Here is a 17496-nt window from a genome sequence, read left to right as displayed (position 1 = left end):
ACTGAATAATTGACCCAAACCTACCCTACCCACAGCTCCATCAAGTGACCATCCACCAAACAAAACTGCAAATGGACAAAAGGAATCCAATTGATTAACCAAACAAGTGCAGTGTGGTTACGTTTCTTGCTGTTAACGGTTTCATACTTTCTTTGGCTATATCTACACGAACAAACGACATCGTTGCAGGATATTCAAATTATTCACGTTTCTCAAAGTGAGAATCAAATAAACAAAGAAGACCACCTTTTTAAAGCACGTGTGTCTGAAAACAGAAATAAAGAAGACCGAATCAGAAACGCCGTTCAAAGAGAAAACGCGTTGAACGTTTTCGGTTCACAATCGTTTGTACAATACCGACCAAACATCAAATTGATAATCAGTCATCATTCTTAACCATCAAATCAAGTTTTATTACTTTCTCTCTCCTATTCTCTCTCTCATGCGAGGCTTTCACTTCAAATTTTCAATCTTGATTCTTGAATCTTGAATCTGAGATGAAGAATGTTGGATCATTCGAAAGCCTTCTCCTTTTCTGTCTCTTCCTCTCCACCACCCACATAGCTTCCGTTTCTTGTCTGAACCCAGAAGGGCTAACTCTACTCTCACTCCTCAAAAATTTAGAGAACGTACCAAAAGAAGTAACCTCCACATGGAAGCCAAACTCATCTCCCCAAGCTACTCCGTGCAACTGGTTCGGCATCACTTGCGACGACTCCAACAACGTCTCTTCTCTCAACTTCACCCATTCCAACGTCTCAGGCCAGTTAGGTCCCGAGATTGGCGACCTCAAAAGCCTAGAGATTCTGGATCTGAGCACCAACAGCTTCTCTGGAACCATACCTTCCACTTTAGGAAACTGTACCAAACTCGTTTACCTAGATTTGTCTGAAAACGAGTTCACCGGTAAGATCCCCGACACTCTCGGTAACTTGAAGAGCGTGACGGATCTCTACCTTTACGAAAACCACCTCACCGGCGAGTTACCCGAGTCCTTGTTTCTCATCCCGGTGCTGCAGACTCTTCACGTTGAGTACAACAACCTAACCGGTCCGATTCCTGAGAGTATCGGCGAAGGTAAAGAGCTTCTTGATCTGAGTTTGTTTGAGAATGAGTTCTCTGGTAACATCCCTGAGTCTATCGGGAACTGTAGTAAGCTTGAGCTTCTGTATCTGCACAAGAACAAGCTGGTTGGTTCTTTGCCTGAGAGTCTCAACATGCTTGAGAATCTCACTGACTTGTTCGTTGGTAACAACAGCTTAACCGGACCGGTTCGTTTCGGTTCAGCAAACTGCAAGAACTTGCTGACTTTAGAGTTGTCTTACAACGAATTCGAAGGGGGTGTTCCTCCTGAGTTAGGGAACTGTAGTAGCCTCGACGCTCTGGTGATTGTGAGTGGTAACTTGTCAGGCACGATCCCTGCCTCGTTAGGTATGTTGAAGAAGCTCACGGTTATTAATCTCTCCGAGAATCGTCTCTCTGGGGGTATCCCTGCAGAGATTGGTAACTGCTCTAGTTTAACCATGTTAAAGCTCAACAATAACCAGCTTGGAGGCGAGATACCGAGTTCGTTAGGTAAGCTGAGGAAGCTTGACAGTCTTGAGCTTTTCGAGAACCGGTTCTCCGGTGAGATACCTATAGAGATTTGGAAGATTCAGAGTCTTTCTCAGCTTCTGGTGTATCAAAACAACCTCACAGGCGAACTGCCTCTGGAGATGACAGAGTTAAAGCATCTAAAGAAAGTTACTCTCTTCGACAACGGCTTCTACGGAGAGATACCATCTGCTTTAGGTGTGCACAGCAGCTTGGAAGAGCTTGACTTTATTAGCAACAAACTCACGGGAGAGATACCGCCGAATCTCTGCCATGGGAAGAAGCTGACAGTGCTTAACTTGGGCTCTAACCAGCTCCACGGGAAGATACCGACGTCTATCGGTCGCTGCAAGAGCATTGAGAGGTTCATCCTCAGAGAGAACAACCTCACAGGCCCTCTCCCTGAGTTTTCTCAAGATCATAGTATCTCGTTTCTTGATTTTAATACAAACAGATTCGAAGGACCGATCCCGAGAAGCTTTGGAAGCTCTAGGAACCTCTCTAGTATCAACCTGTCACGGAACAAACTCAGTGGACAGATACCTCCAGAGCTTGGGAACTTACTGGGACTCGGTTACTTGAATCTTTCTAATAATCTTCTTCAAGGCTCTCTCCCGTCTAATCTCTCTAACTGTGTTAACCTTGAGCGTTTTGACGTTGGGTTTAACAAGTTAAACGGTACCGTTCCTTCGAGCTACAGTGCGTGGAAAGGCTTGGCAACTTTGGTTCTCAGCGAAAACCGGTTTACAGGAGGTATACCGTCCTTCTTGCCTGAGCTTGTGAAGCTCTCGGATCTTCAGATGGGTAGAAACGCTTTTGGCGGGGAGATTCCTTCCTCTATTGGTTCGTTACAGCAACTGATCTACGGTTTGGATTTGAGTGGAAACGGATTAACAGGTGAGCTTCCGGATAAGTTGAAGGATCTCATCAGACTAACAAGAGTCAACGTATCCAACAACAAGCTCACAGGCTCTTTGTCTGTTCTTGGGAACCTTACCTCGTTGCTACACGCTGATGTCTCGAACAATCAGTTCATTGGTCCAATACCTGAGAAGTTGAAGAATCAGTCGATCTCTGATCCGGCGTCGTTTTCAGGAAACCCTAACCTCTGCATACCACGTTCTTTCCCTATTAGCAACAATAGTGAGTTGAGTTACTGTGAAGATCAGTCTAGACGCGGCAGAAGCGGTCTCAGCACGTGGAAGATCGTGCTTATAGCAGTCCTGTCTTCTTTATTCGTGTTGGTTTTGGTTCTTGCTCTTGTCTTCATCTGCCTACGCCGTCGTGGTGGTCACGAAGAAAGACCAAAGAAAGATGCTATTGTCTTCACCGAGGAAGAAGGTCCATCTTTGTTGCTCAACAAAGTTCTTGCAGCAACTGATAACCTAAACGAAAAACATATTATAGGAAGAGGAGCTCACGGCATTGTCTACAGAGCATCTTTAGGCTCGGGAGAGGTCTACGCTGTGAAGAGACTCATCTTCGCATCTCACATCCGAGCCAACCAGAGCATGATGAGGGAGATCGAGACGATAGGGAAAGTCAGGCACAGGAACCTGATCAAGTTAGAAGGGTTTTGGCTGAGGAAAGAAGACGGGTTGATGCTGTATAGGTACATGCCTAGAGGAAGCTTATACGATGTTCTTCACGGTGTTAGCCCTAAAGAAGACGTGCTTGAGTGGTCTGCACGGTACAACATAGCGCTTGGAGTCGCTCATGGACTGGCTTATCTGCACTATGACTGTCATCCTCCGATTGTTCACCGTGACATTAAGCCGGAGAACATACTCATGGACTCGGATTTGGAACCTCACATTGGTGACTTTGGTTTGGCTCGGCTTCTTGATGGCTCAACGGTCTCAACTGCAACGGTCACAGGCACCACCGGTTACATTGCACCAGGTAAATATTAGACTTGGTATAGTTTGGTTTAGAGAGTTTGACCGGTTTATAATCTGTTAGGGATTGGTTTGTTGTAAATATATTCTATGTTTCTTGTTTGTCACGCATAAGACTGTACTATACATATTATAAAACCGGTAATAAACTCGGTTAAATTCTATACCGAACTACACCAAGTCTAATATGTATTGTGTAGTTTAGAAATAAGAAACAGAAACCAAGCCTAACAGGTAACTAACTCGGTTACACTCTAAACCAGACTATACCAAATCCTAACAGATTAGACTTGGTATAATTTGGTTTAGAGTTTAACCGGTTTATAATCTGTTAGGGCTTGGTTTGTTGTGAACATATTCTCTGTTTCTGGTTTCTCACGCATGAAACTGTGCAGAAAACGCTTTTAAGACGGTGAGGGGAAGAGAATCAGACGTTTACAGTTACGGAGTTGTGTTGCTAGAGCTGGTTACGAGGAAGAGAGCGGTGGACAAGTCCTTCCCGGACAGTACTGATATAGTAAGCTGGGTGAGATCTATGTTGAGCAGCAGCAGCGTGGACGACATGGTGTCAACAATTGTTGATCCGGTTCTTGCGGACGAGCTTCTTAATTCGGATCTTAGGGAACAGATAGTTGAGGTGACTGAATTGGCACTGAGTTGTACGGAGAGAGATCCAGCGAGGAGACCGACGATGAGAGAGGTGGTGAAGGTGTTGTGCGATGCGCAAGGTCTTGTAAGATGCTCATCTGGTTCAGTTCGCTAATCTTTACTAAGGAAGGGCCGAAGGGGATGTTATTAGTCAGTAGTAAGTGTGAATGTTTTGGTTAACTAGAAGTAATGTAACTCGGCCTATAATGGGCCTAACTAAAGCCCAAGTATGAAGGCCCTTTTATTTTTTGAAATTTTGTTGCTCCAAATAAAGTTTCTTTACAGTTCCTTTGTGGATTCATGTTTATTGGGTTTGTTGATTTTATAAAGAGAAGCAAAGAACAGTTTGCGTATTAGAAAAAGCTTCACACAATGTTTTTAGAAACTTATGGATGACAAGTAGGGCTGTCTGAAAGTGCTAAACCCGTATCGTTATCAACTTCTCCCGAATTGGCAATAAGTGTTGTTACTTGTTAGGTTCAGACAACCGTTTAAGACAAAACAAAATGAATATGTTAGTAGTACATGAGACTCTTATTATTACATCATCAAATCCAGATTCGATTTATCCGAATTGTTAACTTTTTAAAAGTGAATACTCTTGAAATTACTACTCAAATATTTTTGTGGAAAAGAAAACAAGAACATTTTTAAAAAATAATATTTTTGGATTCTTGTGCTTATCTCATTGGTAAATAGTTGGATAGAAAAGAATAATAAAAAAAAGGAATGGCGACAATAACAACACGAAGAACGAAAGGTTTGTGTTTTCAATGCCCTGAAGTGTTTTGGACCGTACAGATGACGCAAATGAGAATCTAACGGACTGAATTCTCTGTAGTACTAACGTCTCCTGCTCTATTTCATCTGAGCATTTGTCTGAAAAATACAACAACGAAAGGCATCTTTTTCACTCTCTCTCTATCTATCGTCAAAACTCGTCTCTGTTGTCTCTCTCTCTCTCTCGCCTAATTCCAGGGAGCCCGAAGTCAAATTTCTCATCTTTGTGAGGTTGGTGGTTGAAATCTCGAATATGAATTAAATAAATGTTTCACTGTTGATAAAGTTTTCATTTTTTTTTGTTCGTTGGTGAATCTGAAATTAGTATGTTTTGGTGTTCGATTAAGGGTTGGTGTAGCTACGCCATGCTCCTTAGGTTTAGGTTTATGCCCTTTACGGATCTTGATGGGCAAAAAGAAAGCTTTTTTTTTTTTAATGTCCTAGGGCACAAAAGATCTGGTGTTGTTGTTGGAATTGTACATTTTAGGTTTTATGAAAATGCCCTTTACATTTTCATCTTGGGGGGTCTACAAAGTGTAGCAAAGTTTGCATTTTTTTTTAGTTTTCGATTCTTCTAGGGACTTTTATTGAACCTAAGGTTGCTCTTAAATGGATTCTTTTGCATGTCCTTGTAACTTTCTTTCTGCTTTTAGTACTGCAAAGAGTATATATAACCCACAAGGTCACTGCAAGGTGTTGTTCTAGAGGGCTATGCAGTAAAATGCTGTGATGTTTATTTCATCATACTTTATTCATATGCTAATAGTCTAAGCTTTGTCAATGCTCTTTAACTCAAATGTTGGTCTCATTTTTGACAGGAGTTTTAGCAATGGAAGGAGTTCCAAATCCTAACCATTATGACAAGTCTATAGTGCTAGATGTTAAACCACTGAGAAGTCTAAGACCTGTTTTTCCAAATGGCAATCAAGGTCCACCCTTTGTTGGAGTTCCACCTTTTGGCCCTTCTTCTTCTTCTTCCACTGGATACTCACCTTTCTTCCCATTTGGATCACAACCACCTACGCAAGACACTCCAGATCTCAACCAAACTCAGTACACACCTCCTCCATCGTTTGTTCCACCTCTTCAATCATACAGATCACCCACTACTATTGCATCAAACGGCCCTAGCAGCTCAACCGGAGCTAAAAGAGGTCGTCCTAAGGGAAGCGGCAACGCCAAGAAAAAAGACCAGACAGTCCCCCAAGAGCCTACTTTGGATGTTCAGGTTGTGAAGCGTTTCAGCGGAGTTTTCGACAGCGGGATCAGTGCAGCAGAGCGAGAAGACGGCAACGTGGACTTAGTAAGCACCGTGCTGATGCGTTTTGATGCTGTTAGGCGGCGCCTCAGCCAAGTAGAGTACGCAAAGGCCGCGACCGCTAAAGCAGCAGGCTCTTTGATGAGCAACGGCGTGAGGACAAACATGAAGAAGAGAGTTGGAACGGTTCCCGGAATAGAGGTCGGAGACATCTTCTTTTCTCGGATAGAGATGTGCTTAGTGGGTCTCCACATGCAGACTATGGCCGGCATTGACTACATAACAAGCAAGGCCGCCGGTGCAGATGAGGAGCCTCTAGCTACCAGCATTGTTTCGGCCGGACGCTACGACGGCGAGGCCCAGGATCCTGAGTCTTTAATCTACAGTGGACAAGGAGGGAATGCAGACAAGAACAAACAAGCGTCTGATCAGAAGCTGGAGAGGGGGAATCTAGCGTTAGAGAGAAGCTTGAGGAAAGGGAATGGAGTGAGAGTCATAAGAGGAGAGGAGGATCCAGCTAGTAAAACGGGGAAGATCTATATTTACGATGGGCTTTATACAATCTCAGAGTCATGGGTGGAGAAAGGCAAGTCTGGCTGCAACACGTTTAAGTATAGATTAGTGAGAGTTCCTGGTCAGCCACCTGCTTTTGGGTTCTGGAAAGCTGTTCATAAGTGGAAAGAAGGTTTGATGACTCCAAGAAGAGGACTTATCCTTCCGGATATCACTTCAGGTGTTGAGAGCAAACCTGTCTCGCTTGTGAATGACTTTGATGATGAGAAGGGGCCTTCTTATTTCACTTACATCTCCACTCTCAAACACTCGGAAGCCTTTAGAATAACCCAGCAGCACACAGCAACTGGTTGCTCCTGCCGTGGCTTGTGTGCGCCGGGAGATCTAAATTGCTCTTGCATCAGAATGAATGGTGGTGATCTTCCTTACCTTAATGGCGTTATGCTTGTTTCCAGGAGGCCAATGGTATATGAATGTGGTTCAACCTGTCCGTGTAACCCCAGTTGCAAAAACAAAGTGATTCAGACAGGACTTAAGTTCCGTATGGAGGTGTTTAAGACGGGGAACCGTGGTTGGGGTTTACGGTCGTGGGATCCCATTCGTGCTGGCTCTTTCATATGTGAATATGCTGGTGAGGTCAAAGACCAAGAAACGCTTAGAATGGACCAAGAAGAGGATGAGTATGTCTTTGACACATCGCGTGTTTATAACTCGTTTAAGTGGAACTATGAGCCTGCGTTAGTAGATGAGGATCCTTCAGATGAGCTCTCCGAGGAGTTTAATCTCCCAGCACCGCTCCTGATCAGTGCTAAGAACTTCGGCAATGTAGCTCGGTTCATGAACCATAGCTGCTCCCCCAACGTTCTGTGGCAGCCAGTTATCTGTGAAGGGAACGGTGAACCGGTTGTCCACATTGCCTTCTTTGCCATTCGTCACATTCCTCCAATGGCTGAACTGACTTATGATTATGGAGTCTCCCTTACATCTGAGGCTAGAGATGGGAGCCTTTTACATGGAAAGAGGCAGTGTAACTGTGGTTCTGTGAAATGCTGTGGTTCATTCGGATGATCTGAGAAAATGTAAACCCTTGATCTCTACCTTTTCTTTGTACTTTTGGATATGATTCTGAACACTAATGGTCTGAAACCATATCTGTTTGTTACAGGGCAGAGAGTAGAAAGAGGGTGATGGCTTTTGGAAACTGTGTATGCATTTGCATGTTCTGTGGCGATGCAAACACTTGTAATGTAATGTATTGTATTGGCATCACATCGGCTTTAAGTTCCATGCTCATAGGTTTGGTAAAATTACTCTAGAGCGATTTAGTTATGTTCTTTAAGCTTTCTGTAACAACTTATCCGTAGACTTCAAGAATGAGAAGGAAAAAAATTGATGTTTGTTTGGTATTAGTAGTCAATGTTCTTCATGTACTCCTTGGAAAGCTTTGTTTCCATGATGAGTTTCTGTTCACATCATTATCATCATCTTCAAACAAACTCTTCATGTGATCTCAAAGTGGAACCAAAGCTTGCAAATTTTGTAAGAGTAAGAGGGAGATCACTCTGAAGCCTGTCAGAAGGAATCAGTTGAGACTGGGAATGATAAGAACAGCTTCTAACTTGATTCACTTGTCAAGGTGTTCTATAGCAGAGTGACGTATGAGGTTTCCCGGTTCTCCAGATAGGAATATCAGAAAGATAAGAAAATTTGATACACAGTCACTGCAATTCTGCAAGTAACCAGGTTGGAGAATATCACCAGCTATAACGGATTTCAACTGTCCTGCAGACATTATAACTGGTTCAACTCCCATGGTTTTGGATATAAGTTTGGTCTGTAACGTTCTGCCTTGTCCTTTACATCCTCTCCCTAGATACCTAGGCAGCCGGGAAAATAAAACCAAAATGTTCAAGAGATGGTGGACAGTTTTCAATCACTGAATCTAAACAGAGAAGCAGGAGGTGCATTCATTACCTCTAAGATCAATGAAATTTTTATATTTAGAGCTAGCAAGGTATTTATTTCTTCACAATGTGGACTGCGGCAGAACACAATGTTAAGGTAAAGTGGTCACGATACACCACAGTCTGGAGTAACATCCTGTCCTCCTTGGTGGACACGAGCTGGAGCAGCGCTTCTCTGCTTATTCTTAGGTATGCTTTTCAAGCTACAGTACACTCTCTGTTGCGAGAGAGGAATGGTAAAAAACATGGTGAACCAACGTGACCAAGCTCATCTTAATAGTTTCATTGATAAGTTGATTAGAAACCGTATCGACTCGCTTGGAGGCAGCAAGAATGGTAGATTTGACAAGTATTTGCAACTGTGGTTTGCAAATCGTTGATGAAAAGAGAAACACAATTTATTTGGTTTTAGATTTATAGTAATTTTTATCACAAACAGAGCTGCATTCTTTGTCAAAAAGTTTTTTTTTATTTAAATAAATTTAACATTTATTCAAAAAAAAAATGTTAAGGTAAAGTGAAAGTAAGAAAGAAATATTGCAGAATGAATCCAACAAGATCAGTACAAAGTTCCACACTATAAAATATACAATATAATGTGTGTTGAGAGAGTTGCATTTATATACACATCATCATCATCAAATGTGAATGGAATTTAACAAACAGAAAATAAAGTTGGAGTGGACAATATAGAATGAGATCTAATCCATACAATCTCCCAGTGTAGATCATCGCCAGACCCAGACCCTTGCCACTCTTTGGTCATCTCTTCCATGTGGCATGAAATCATTCTTTTAGAAGCATTTATACACGTATGTACGAGTTACAATAGGTTTTAAATTAAAATAAAGCACATTAAAACACTCAATAGAATATTCAGCAGCATATGGGGTATTAAATTTTCACAGTAGCGGCCCTGGATAGAAACAGCGGCCTTATAGAAATATATAAAATTTTCGGCCGATAACTTTAGTAATTTCTTGTAGGTGAATTGGTTAAAGCTTGTAGAGATAGTACTAAAGGTGTTTTGGACTTTCTCAGGGCCGGACCTGGGTATTAATAAAATGTTATCGGTGATTACTCTTAGCGGATATAATTCAACTCACATTGTCATTAGCCCAACATTGAATTTGATTTGAATTACTCCAATGTGTATTCTTTTGTTTAAGAATTAAGGTGTCTAGAAGTATATATTTTATATCTTGTATCCATATAAAAATATTATAGCATGTTAATTTTATGTTTTATAATTTAATAATCTGTGTATTAATAATATATTAATTAATTATGTTAACCAGATATTAAAACCACAATCAATTGTTTTTAGTTTTAGCTTGTTGTTTGATAAGTCAATCAACAATTATCGGCTTGTGATGAACAGTTTTAGCTTGTTGTTTGATTTTAATTCGATAAAAAAATGTTACACCTGTTAGAATCTTGTTGTGTAGTAGATAGTTGTAAAATAAACTTGACGAGTTCTAGAACTACAGAAGTTAAATATTCAGCCATCCAATTGTCATGTATATTATTCTTCAACTTCTATATTTTTCATAATCGAATTACAGAAGTTCATTACTTTTGATTATGTAAAAATTGTGCAAAGCAAAAAACAGCTTACTTTGTGGATATAATATAAAACAATTTGCATAAATATAAAGTTGATGACTATAATCAGTGACTGTCATTTGAAAAACTTGTTTTTGTAGATATATTATAAAACAACTTGTATACAAATACAAAGATGATCAATTGGATAACTCTTTTAAGAACAATTGACTTTGAAAAATGAGTGGTTTCAACACAATTGGTTACGTGGTGGAACTAACTAAAACTACTTATCATAAACAATTCTCTCTCAAATTAATACTCAAAATATATTCTAATTTAGATTCACTTCCATTAGTTTGTGTGTTTGTTTAAACATCAAATATTGTTTACTGTTGATATATGAGTTCTATAATTATCTATTTAAGTGAGGTAAGAAAAGACGTTAATTTTACATGTGTTTATGGGACTATACCATTCACTACACCAAGGTATTATTCTTTTGTATCTTACATACGCTCACTACATCGAAGTATTATTCTTTTGTATCTTACATATGTCTATCTTCTCAAAGACTAGAAAGACACTGATCCTTGATGAATTATTATTTCTGCTACAACATCCTCGGAGGACGAACCCGTCTGGATGCATACGCTAAGATGCACGTACGCCGACCTTCCGCTGCATGGCTGGTTCCTCCACCGCCATGTTGGGTGGATGTCCACTAACGCTGCAGCCAAACTCTGTTTCTGAAAAACTTTGTTTATCTACTATTATGGAACTATGTTTATCTGTTTATGATGTTATGTTAGACCTAACTCTCTGTTTGTTTATGCTATTATGGAGGATTTTCCTATTCGTATGAATCTATGTTGGGGTGTTTGAAAGAATCGAATAACTTCGCATACAATGATAAAAAAGTAACTTGAGTAAAATCTTGGTAGCAAATCTCTTTTGTTAATTAGACTTTGATATGATTAAAGAATAAAAAATCAATTATCTAGGGAGATCTCGGCTTGCGTTTCAATCACAAACATAAGACCACAAAACAATCTAGAAGTAGCATGTTCCTTTGGTGACAAGCCCGAAACAAAACACTTCAAATGTTTCCACATTTCTGTACAGTTAACATCAGCCCTAATACAAGAACCCTAATGCAGAATCCTAATCCGATGTGGAAAAAGTTGCAAAAACGCCATATAGCTTTGCTATAAAAAAAGATGCACAAAAAATGTTTGAAAAAGAGAACACAATGGCTCCCACTTATGCCAAATACTTTCTTAATCTTGGTTAATTACCAACATCAGATCCCTGCCCTGAGCTGTCTGCCACTGTCAGAGTCTGCATAAGGAAAGAGGAATGAAAGTAAGCTTGTATGGAGATGTGATGCTGACAAGGGAGAAGAAGTCTCTCAACATATACCACTAGAACATGAGCCTGATCCACTATTAGAACTCTTAGAGCTACTTGATCCACCACCATTTACTGCTTGTCGAACTGGAGGTGCCACAGGACTTAAAATGTCAGAAACCACATTAAAGTAAAGTTGTTGCAATGGGGCTAAAAGACTAATATGGTACGCATGAACTAAAATCTCACCTGATTTTGTAACTATTGGCGACTCAGGGCTAGTTACTAGGGTGTTCTGTAAACACGAAAGAAGAGTCATTAGAGTTTAGATACTAGTTAATACGGTAAAACAAAGGAAAGTGAGTAGCACTTAGTTATTTGCTCCTCACCAGTTTTTGGACACTGTTGTGAACAGATTCAGCATCTCTCAAGCTCTCCTTATATTCAGTCACATATCTGTAAAGCTCCCAAAGTGTTTGGAGATCAAGACTATCAATATCTAACTCAAATCTCATCTTCTTGTTGAGCGAGTTTCGGGTTCCTCTTCTTTATAATCTGAACAACTGCCTCTAGCTTGTCGAAAGGCAAATCCTGAAGATCTTCACTACGTCTCTGCTTCTCATCAAACGCCAAGTCCCTCTTTCCACATGCCTCTTCTTCTTCTTCACGCTTCTCAAAGGGAACAGTTAGAGCTGCAGGCTCCACTGGGTTTGTCATAGATTCTGCTCTCTCCAAAGTCCTATTCTCAACTATAGGATCTTGTAGTGGTAATGGCTCCACACAACGAGTTTTTGTTGAAACAGGACGTTGTTGTTGCCTCCTATTAAGAGACTCAAACTGTGTTTCAAGCGGCCTCCATTTCTCTTCAAACATTTTCAACAAAAAGTCAGCCATACTATGCACATCATGCCCCCACAGGGTTATACATTATCGCATTGTTAAAAGTAAGTCTCACATCCTCAGCAAACTCGAAGGGTGACGTGTAACAACTCTCCCTCAACTTACTCTTCAATGTCCCCAAATCCATAGGCTTCTTAACGATAGTGTGGTAATGATAGTCATGTTCTTTTGATAAACGCAGTATCTAGTGTCAGCGTCACCAAATATTCGCATCAACTACTTTGTGAAAGAAACGCGGACAGAGATGACGAGAAAAAAATGTCGCCGTAACAGCAAAAGGAGTCGCCGCGGTCTCGTTTAATTGACGCTAGAATTTCAAGCGGTTAAATATCATCGGAAATCTGACGCCGCGTCTCGTTTAATTAACACCGGATTCAGTAGTTCTTTGCCATCATGCTTTTAAAGCAACAAAATTACAGGGTTAATTGGAGACGTTGACGCTAGACGCAGCTTCTATCAAAAGAACAGGGTTGAAGTAAACCAAGCTTAGCCGCATCCACTGGCGCGTTGAATATCCATCCAAACTTGTGTTTTATCAACCTCGTTAGCAAACTGTCGCAGTTCTTTAGAATTTGAATAATACCTTTGTCTCCGCCCTTTTTAACACTGTTTGCTGTTTTCAGCTTCGTGTCAGGCACTGGCGTCTCTGCTAGCTGCTATCCCGAGACCAAAGTCTGCGACGATGTTGTTAGCTCGTTTGATCAAGCTCCTAACTTTACCCAGCTCTGTTTATGCTTCGCCTTTGAAACTCCACCGCCGATGATAGCACCAGACGCCGTTCCCTCGTTGACTATTTCCTCAACCCTAGGAAAGCAATTGTGAGTCGCGTGGCGTCGCGAGAATAACACACGCGCTCTAAGAACCTAAGAAACTAGACGAGTATGTTTATCCCTAGGATCCCACTGTGGTTTCTTAAGTACACTTTAATCTATTTTGTTAAAAGACAATCACTCTGAAAAAATCTACTTATACATGGTTGTTTGGACTATTTCCTAAGATTTAATAATTTCATGGTCCTACTTCAATTTCTCCTAACAATATATTTTCATAAATTTCTCTGATTTTCTTTAGATATTATAAGTGTGCCACTCCTATATTTATGGTAACTACTATATTACCTTCTATAAATTTCACCCTTTGATTATAAATTTTTCTATTTAGTTATTGATATCTATTGATATCCCATATACGATTTACTAACCAACATTTTTTTGATGCAATAATATATAAACTCATGGGTCCATAGACTAATCTATTATGTATGTGACCATATATATATTATATAATGTTTATTTTAATTCTTAAATTCATATCTATATAAAACGAATGGTATGGTGCATATCACCATTAAATAATACATGCCATTTGAATTAAAATTGTCTGGTAAGTAATACATCTATTCTATTAAAAGAGAATCATTCTGAAAAAATCTACTTATACAAGGTTGTTTGGACTATTTCCTAAGAGTTAATAATTTCATGGTCCTACTTAAATTTCTCCTAACAATATATTTTCATAAATTTCTCTGATTTTCTTTAGATATTATAAGTGTGTCACTCCTATATTTATGGTAACTACTATATTACCTTCTATAAATCTCACCCCTTGATTATAAATTTTTCCATTTAGTTATTGATATCCCATATACGATTTACTAACTACGATATTTTTGATGCAATAATATATAAACTCGTGGGTCCATAGACTAATCTATTATGTATGTGACCATATATATATTATATAATGTTTATTTTAATTCTTAAATTCATATCTATATAAAACGAATGGTATGGTGCATATCACCATTAAATAATACATGCCATTTGAATTAAAATTGTCTTGTAAGTAATACATGTATTTTTAAAAATGAGTTAATGAAGTATGATAAATAATTATCACAAAATCATGTTTTACTATAGAACCGATCAAACTTAGTAGTATATTATATTATTTTCAGTTCATAAAAAACGATATTAACATATAAGTACTGAACAAATTTGAAAAAATGCATATGAAGTTAGTTAAAAATTATCCTCGGGCCAACTTATTTAATTGAGTTTTTACTATAATTCAGATACAACCACTTAAACTATATTATGGAAAATTAAAAAATACAAATAATTTAGAAAATATTGCTCCATATTCTCTCTTTTTTTTTATAAAAAAAATAAATTGACATGATTTTTACTTATGAAGCACAGTTACTAAAATCCAAAATAATGATTAGTATTTTTTTTGGGCAACAAATAATGTTTAGTATAAAAGATGCCCAAATACAAGTCCACTTCTGTAATTCAGTTTAAATAACAAAATAAATTTACAAATATAATTAGGTCCAGAATTAATATTTAATATTTATATTATTTAAGTTTCAAGCTTGCAGGTTTTCACGGGTTATTCAATCATATATTATATACTAAACACATTGAGATTGGTATAAACTCTTCACTAAGTTTGGAATACCTAAATTAAAGAGCTAATTAGCTCAATATACTTATAAGAGTGGGATACAATACAAATGGGGGAAAATGGTAGTGATGGGGGGAAAAAAATGGAGGGATTTAGGGTATGGATTGCAAATAGGGTATCTTTGGGGTGTAGGGAGTACAATTGCTTTAAATTAAACAAGATTTTTCTCTTTTGAAAAAGTATTAGCCCCGTGTTTCAAAGCTTGATTCAAAAGTTTGAATTGAGTTTTGAAAAAATATCATCCAATTTATATGGGATTTTATCGGGTCAACCAATATTGGATAGCGGGTTAATGATAGTTTTTATGTTTTTACCGATTTTTATCAGATTTTTATATATAAGGTTTTAACAAAATTCAGACCAGATTTATATGAATCACCTGATTTACTTCTGAGACTGTAGGTTTGGTTCGGGTATGAAAACACTGCTAAAACTATTAAAAGTTCTACAATATATATACTATTAGATTAGTCCAAAATCTGCTAAGTAAATTTTTTGTCTCATCAACTCAACAAATATAACTCTTACAAAATACACAGAATAGATACACATATAAAATCTAAAATAAACTATTTGATAAATTATATAATTTTAAACTAAAATTCTTTTACTTTTTCAATATAATAACACTTTATAAATTAATAATATACTTCAAAACATCAAAACCAAAATAATAATTCATATCAAACAATATTCTTAATCGGAAAAAAAAACCCGCGTTTTTGAAGTGCGGGTCAAAATCTAGTAAAGTAAATTATAGCTAAGGACTTTACTTAAGAATCACCTAATTTTTGAGTTGAGTTACAATGGTAGTTTCTTAATTTGGGCTCCTTAAAAAAAATTAAATTAAATTTGTCTCTTTCCATCTTCGGTTTCTATAACTAACATTGTATCAAACATGAACTTCCCAAACACATCTTTCAAACACATCTTTCAAGTCCACGGTTTACCAAAAAAGTCATTTCAATTTGAATCCCCCAAACAAATATATTCGATTCTGATTTAGAAGGATTCATAGTCTTTACCTGATAGGATAGCAATGAGGAAGTTTGCCCAAAAAAAGAGTATCATCAACATCCAATGAACAATTACAAATTATAGCAAGATCAGGAAACACCGGAGTACATGACAGACATAGAGTGAGCACTTAAGAGAATAAAATTAAAGGCTAGGACATGTCATATATAAAGCCAAGTATTTCATTTCTTAGGAGATAACTTAAGAACAATAAGAAGCAAGCAAATCATACATCTCTCTCCACAAACAACAGATTGACCAAGGAGATATGGAAGTAGGTATGTAATAACACCGGGAATGCATGTCAAAGTCGTGAACTCATAAGAAGCAACCCGAAGAAAAAAAATAGCGAGTACCTTCAGAAACTAAAGCATCAGCCAAAACACAGTTCTAATTCCAAGATACTAATAACTTATATGGCACAAGAAATGGGTCAAATCAACTAGATAGCAAATAAATACCAGTTACATGCAAGAGCTCTAACATTGACAAGAAAACAAATAAACTAGGAAATGCTTCTAAAGAAGAAGTAGAAACCTCGGAAAAGGTTCCAGTAAGCTTGTTCAAGAGCGTGGATTTTCCAAGGGAAGGAAACCCAACAAGTCCAACTCTAGAATCTCCACTTTTGGTGACATCAAAACCTTCGCCAGCAGCAGCATCACCACCTTTTGTAGGCGGTGCAAGAAGGTCTCTTCTTAGCTTGGCAAGTTTGGCCTGCGAAATGGACCAATATAATATCAGAGACAAGCAAATGGAGCGGGAGAAAAAAGTACTAAAATTATTGCATGCCTGGTAAACATATTCATTGAAGCTTTTAGCTATCATCTATATACTCTTAAGGTCCATGCAATAATTTACACTGTGCTATTTGGTATTAACAACAAAACTTATTCATCCAAGTAAGAAACTTTACGAGAGACTATGCCATATATAAATGAAGCTGCCCAATTTGCATTTGATGAGTATAAACAGCTCAACCATTCAAACCTCACTCTAAGCTACACAAAACTGGAAAAATGAAATAGCTTGGGAGGAGAAGAGATTACCTTTAACAAAACCAGATGATGAGCGGTTGCTTTGTTCTTCTGAGTCCTAGCCATCTACACAACATAAAATTGAATAAACCACTCAAATTAACACAGAACAATCAGTCATTTTTCTTAATTGAAAAGAACAAATGTTCCGAATTTACAGTTCTATGCATCCAAAATTGAAGAGCACAAGTGAAGAATCAGAGGATCCGATTTGAAAAAAAACAAAACTTACCTCATCAGAGGATCGTTAAAGATTTGATTCATTTGAAGAACCCACAAAAAGAGGGAAAATGGCCAATTCCTCCATGAACTAACGAATCCCGGTTTTTTAACGCACGAACTTTAACGCCAAGCAGAAACCCACACGAACAACTTTATTTTTTGAGTTACATACACGAACTTTTGATTTTAACCTAATTACCACAAACCGTAAACGGTGTTATGTTAGCCGTCAATGGCTTAATGACATGTCTGATTTGGTTTAGTTTCTCATTTAATTCTGGTTAAGCCAAACAAAAAAAAATCAC

At 38.3% G+C, this 17496-nt stretch overlaps 3 protein-coding genes and 1 pseudogene across 5 annotated transcripts; 2 read left to right on the top strand and 2 right to left on the bottom strand.

Moving 5' to 3' along the window:
* Positions 1 to 295: 295 nt before the first annotated feature.
* LOC106300227 (leucine-rich repeat receptor-like protein kinase PEPR1) lies at positions 296 to 4467 on the top strand. The gene is made up of 2 exons (XM_013736327.1): positions 296 to 3495; positions 3887 to 4467. The coding sequence occupies exons 1-2, from the start codon at positions 498 to 500 to the stop codon at positions 4252 to 4254; spliced, it is 3366 nt and encodes a 1121-aa protein (XP_013591781.1). The 5' UTR covers positions 296 to 497; the 3' UTR covers positions 4255 to 4467.
* Positions 4468 to 5004: 537 nt separating this feature from the next.
* Positions 5005 to 8160, top strand: LOC106300491 (histone-lysine N-methyltransferase, H3 lysine-9 specific SUVH3-like). The gene is made up of 3 exons (XM_013736642.1): positions 5005 to 5150; positions 5738 to 7769; positions 7856 to 8160. Exon 2 carries the CDS (start codon positions 5749 to 5751, stop codon positions 7756 to 7758), a length of 2010 nt encoding a protein of 669 aa, XP_013592096.1. The 5' UTR covers positions 5005 to 5150; positions 5738 to 5748; the 3' UTR covers positions 7759 to 7769; positions 7856 to 8160.
* Positions 8161 to 11214: 3054 nt separating this feature from the next.
* Positions 11215 to 12945, bottom strand: LOC106297908 (annotated as a pseudogene).
* LOC106296954 (developmentally-regulated G-protein 3-like) lies at positions 12927 to 17327 on the bottom strand. Of its 3 annotated transcripts, none has more exons than XM_013733216.1 (4): positions 17128 to 17192; positions 16982 to 17035; positions 16473 to 16649; positions 12927 to 13253 (listed from the first exon to the last, which is right to left on the bottom strand). In XM_013733216.1, exons 1-4 carry the CDS (start codon positions 17137 to 17139, stop codon positions 13248 to 13250), a joined length of 249 nt encoding a protein of 82 aa, XP_013588670.1. In that variant the 5' UTR covers positions 17140 to 17192; the 3' UTR covers positions 12927 to 13247. The 3 variants fall into 3 exon arrangements, with proteins under 3 accessions (XP_013588670.1, XP_013588669.1, XP_013588668.1); XM_013733215.1 differs by lacking the exons at positions 12927 to 13253; positions 17128 to 17192 and adding exons at positions 15692 to 16291; positions 17202 to 17327; XM_013733214.1 differs by lacking the exon at positions 12927 to 13253 and adding an exon at positions 15692 to 16291.
* Positions 17328 to 17496: the final 169 nt, after the last annotated feature.

This window comes from Brassica oleracea, chromosome C6 (assembly GCF_000695525.1).
Source record: "Brassica oleracea var. oleracea cultivar TO1000 chromosome C6, BOL, whole genome shotgun sequence".
NCBI lineage: Eukaryota > Viridiplantae > Streptophyta > Magnoliopsida > Brassicales > Brassicaceae > Brassica > Brassica oleracea.
This window is presented reverse-complemented; position numbering and strand designations above follow the sequence as displayed.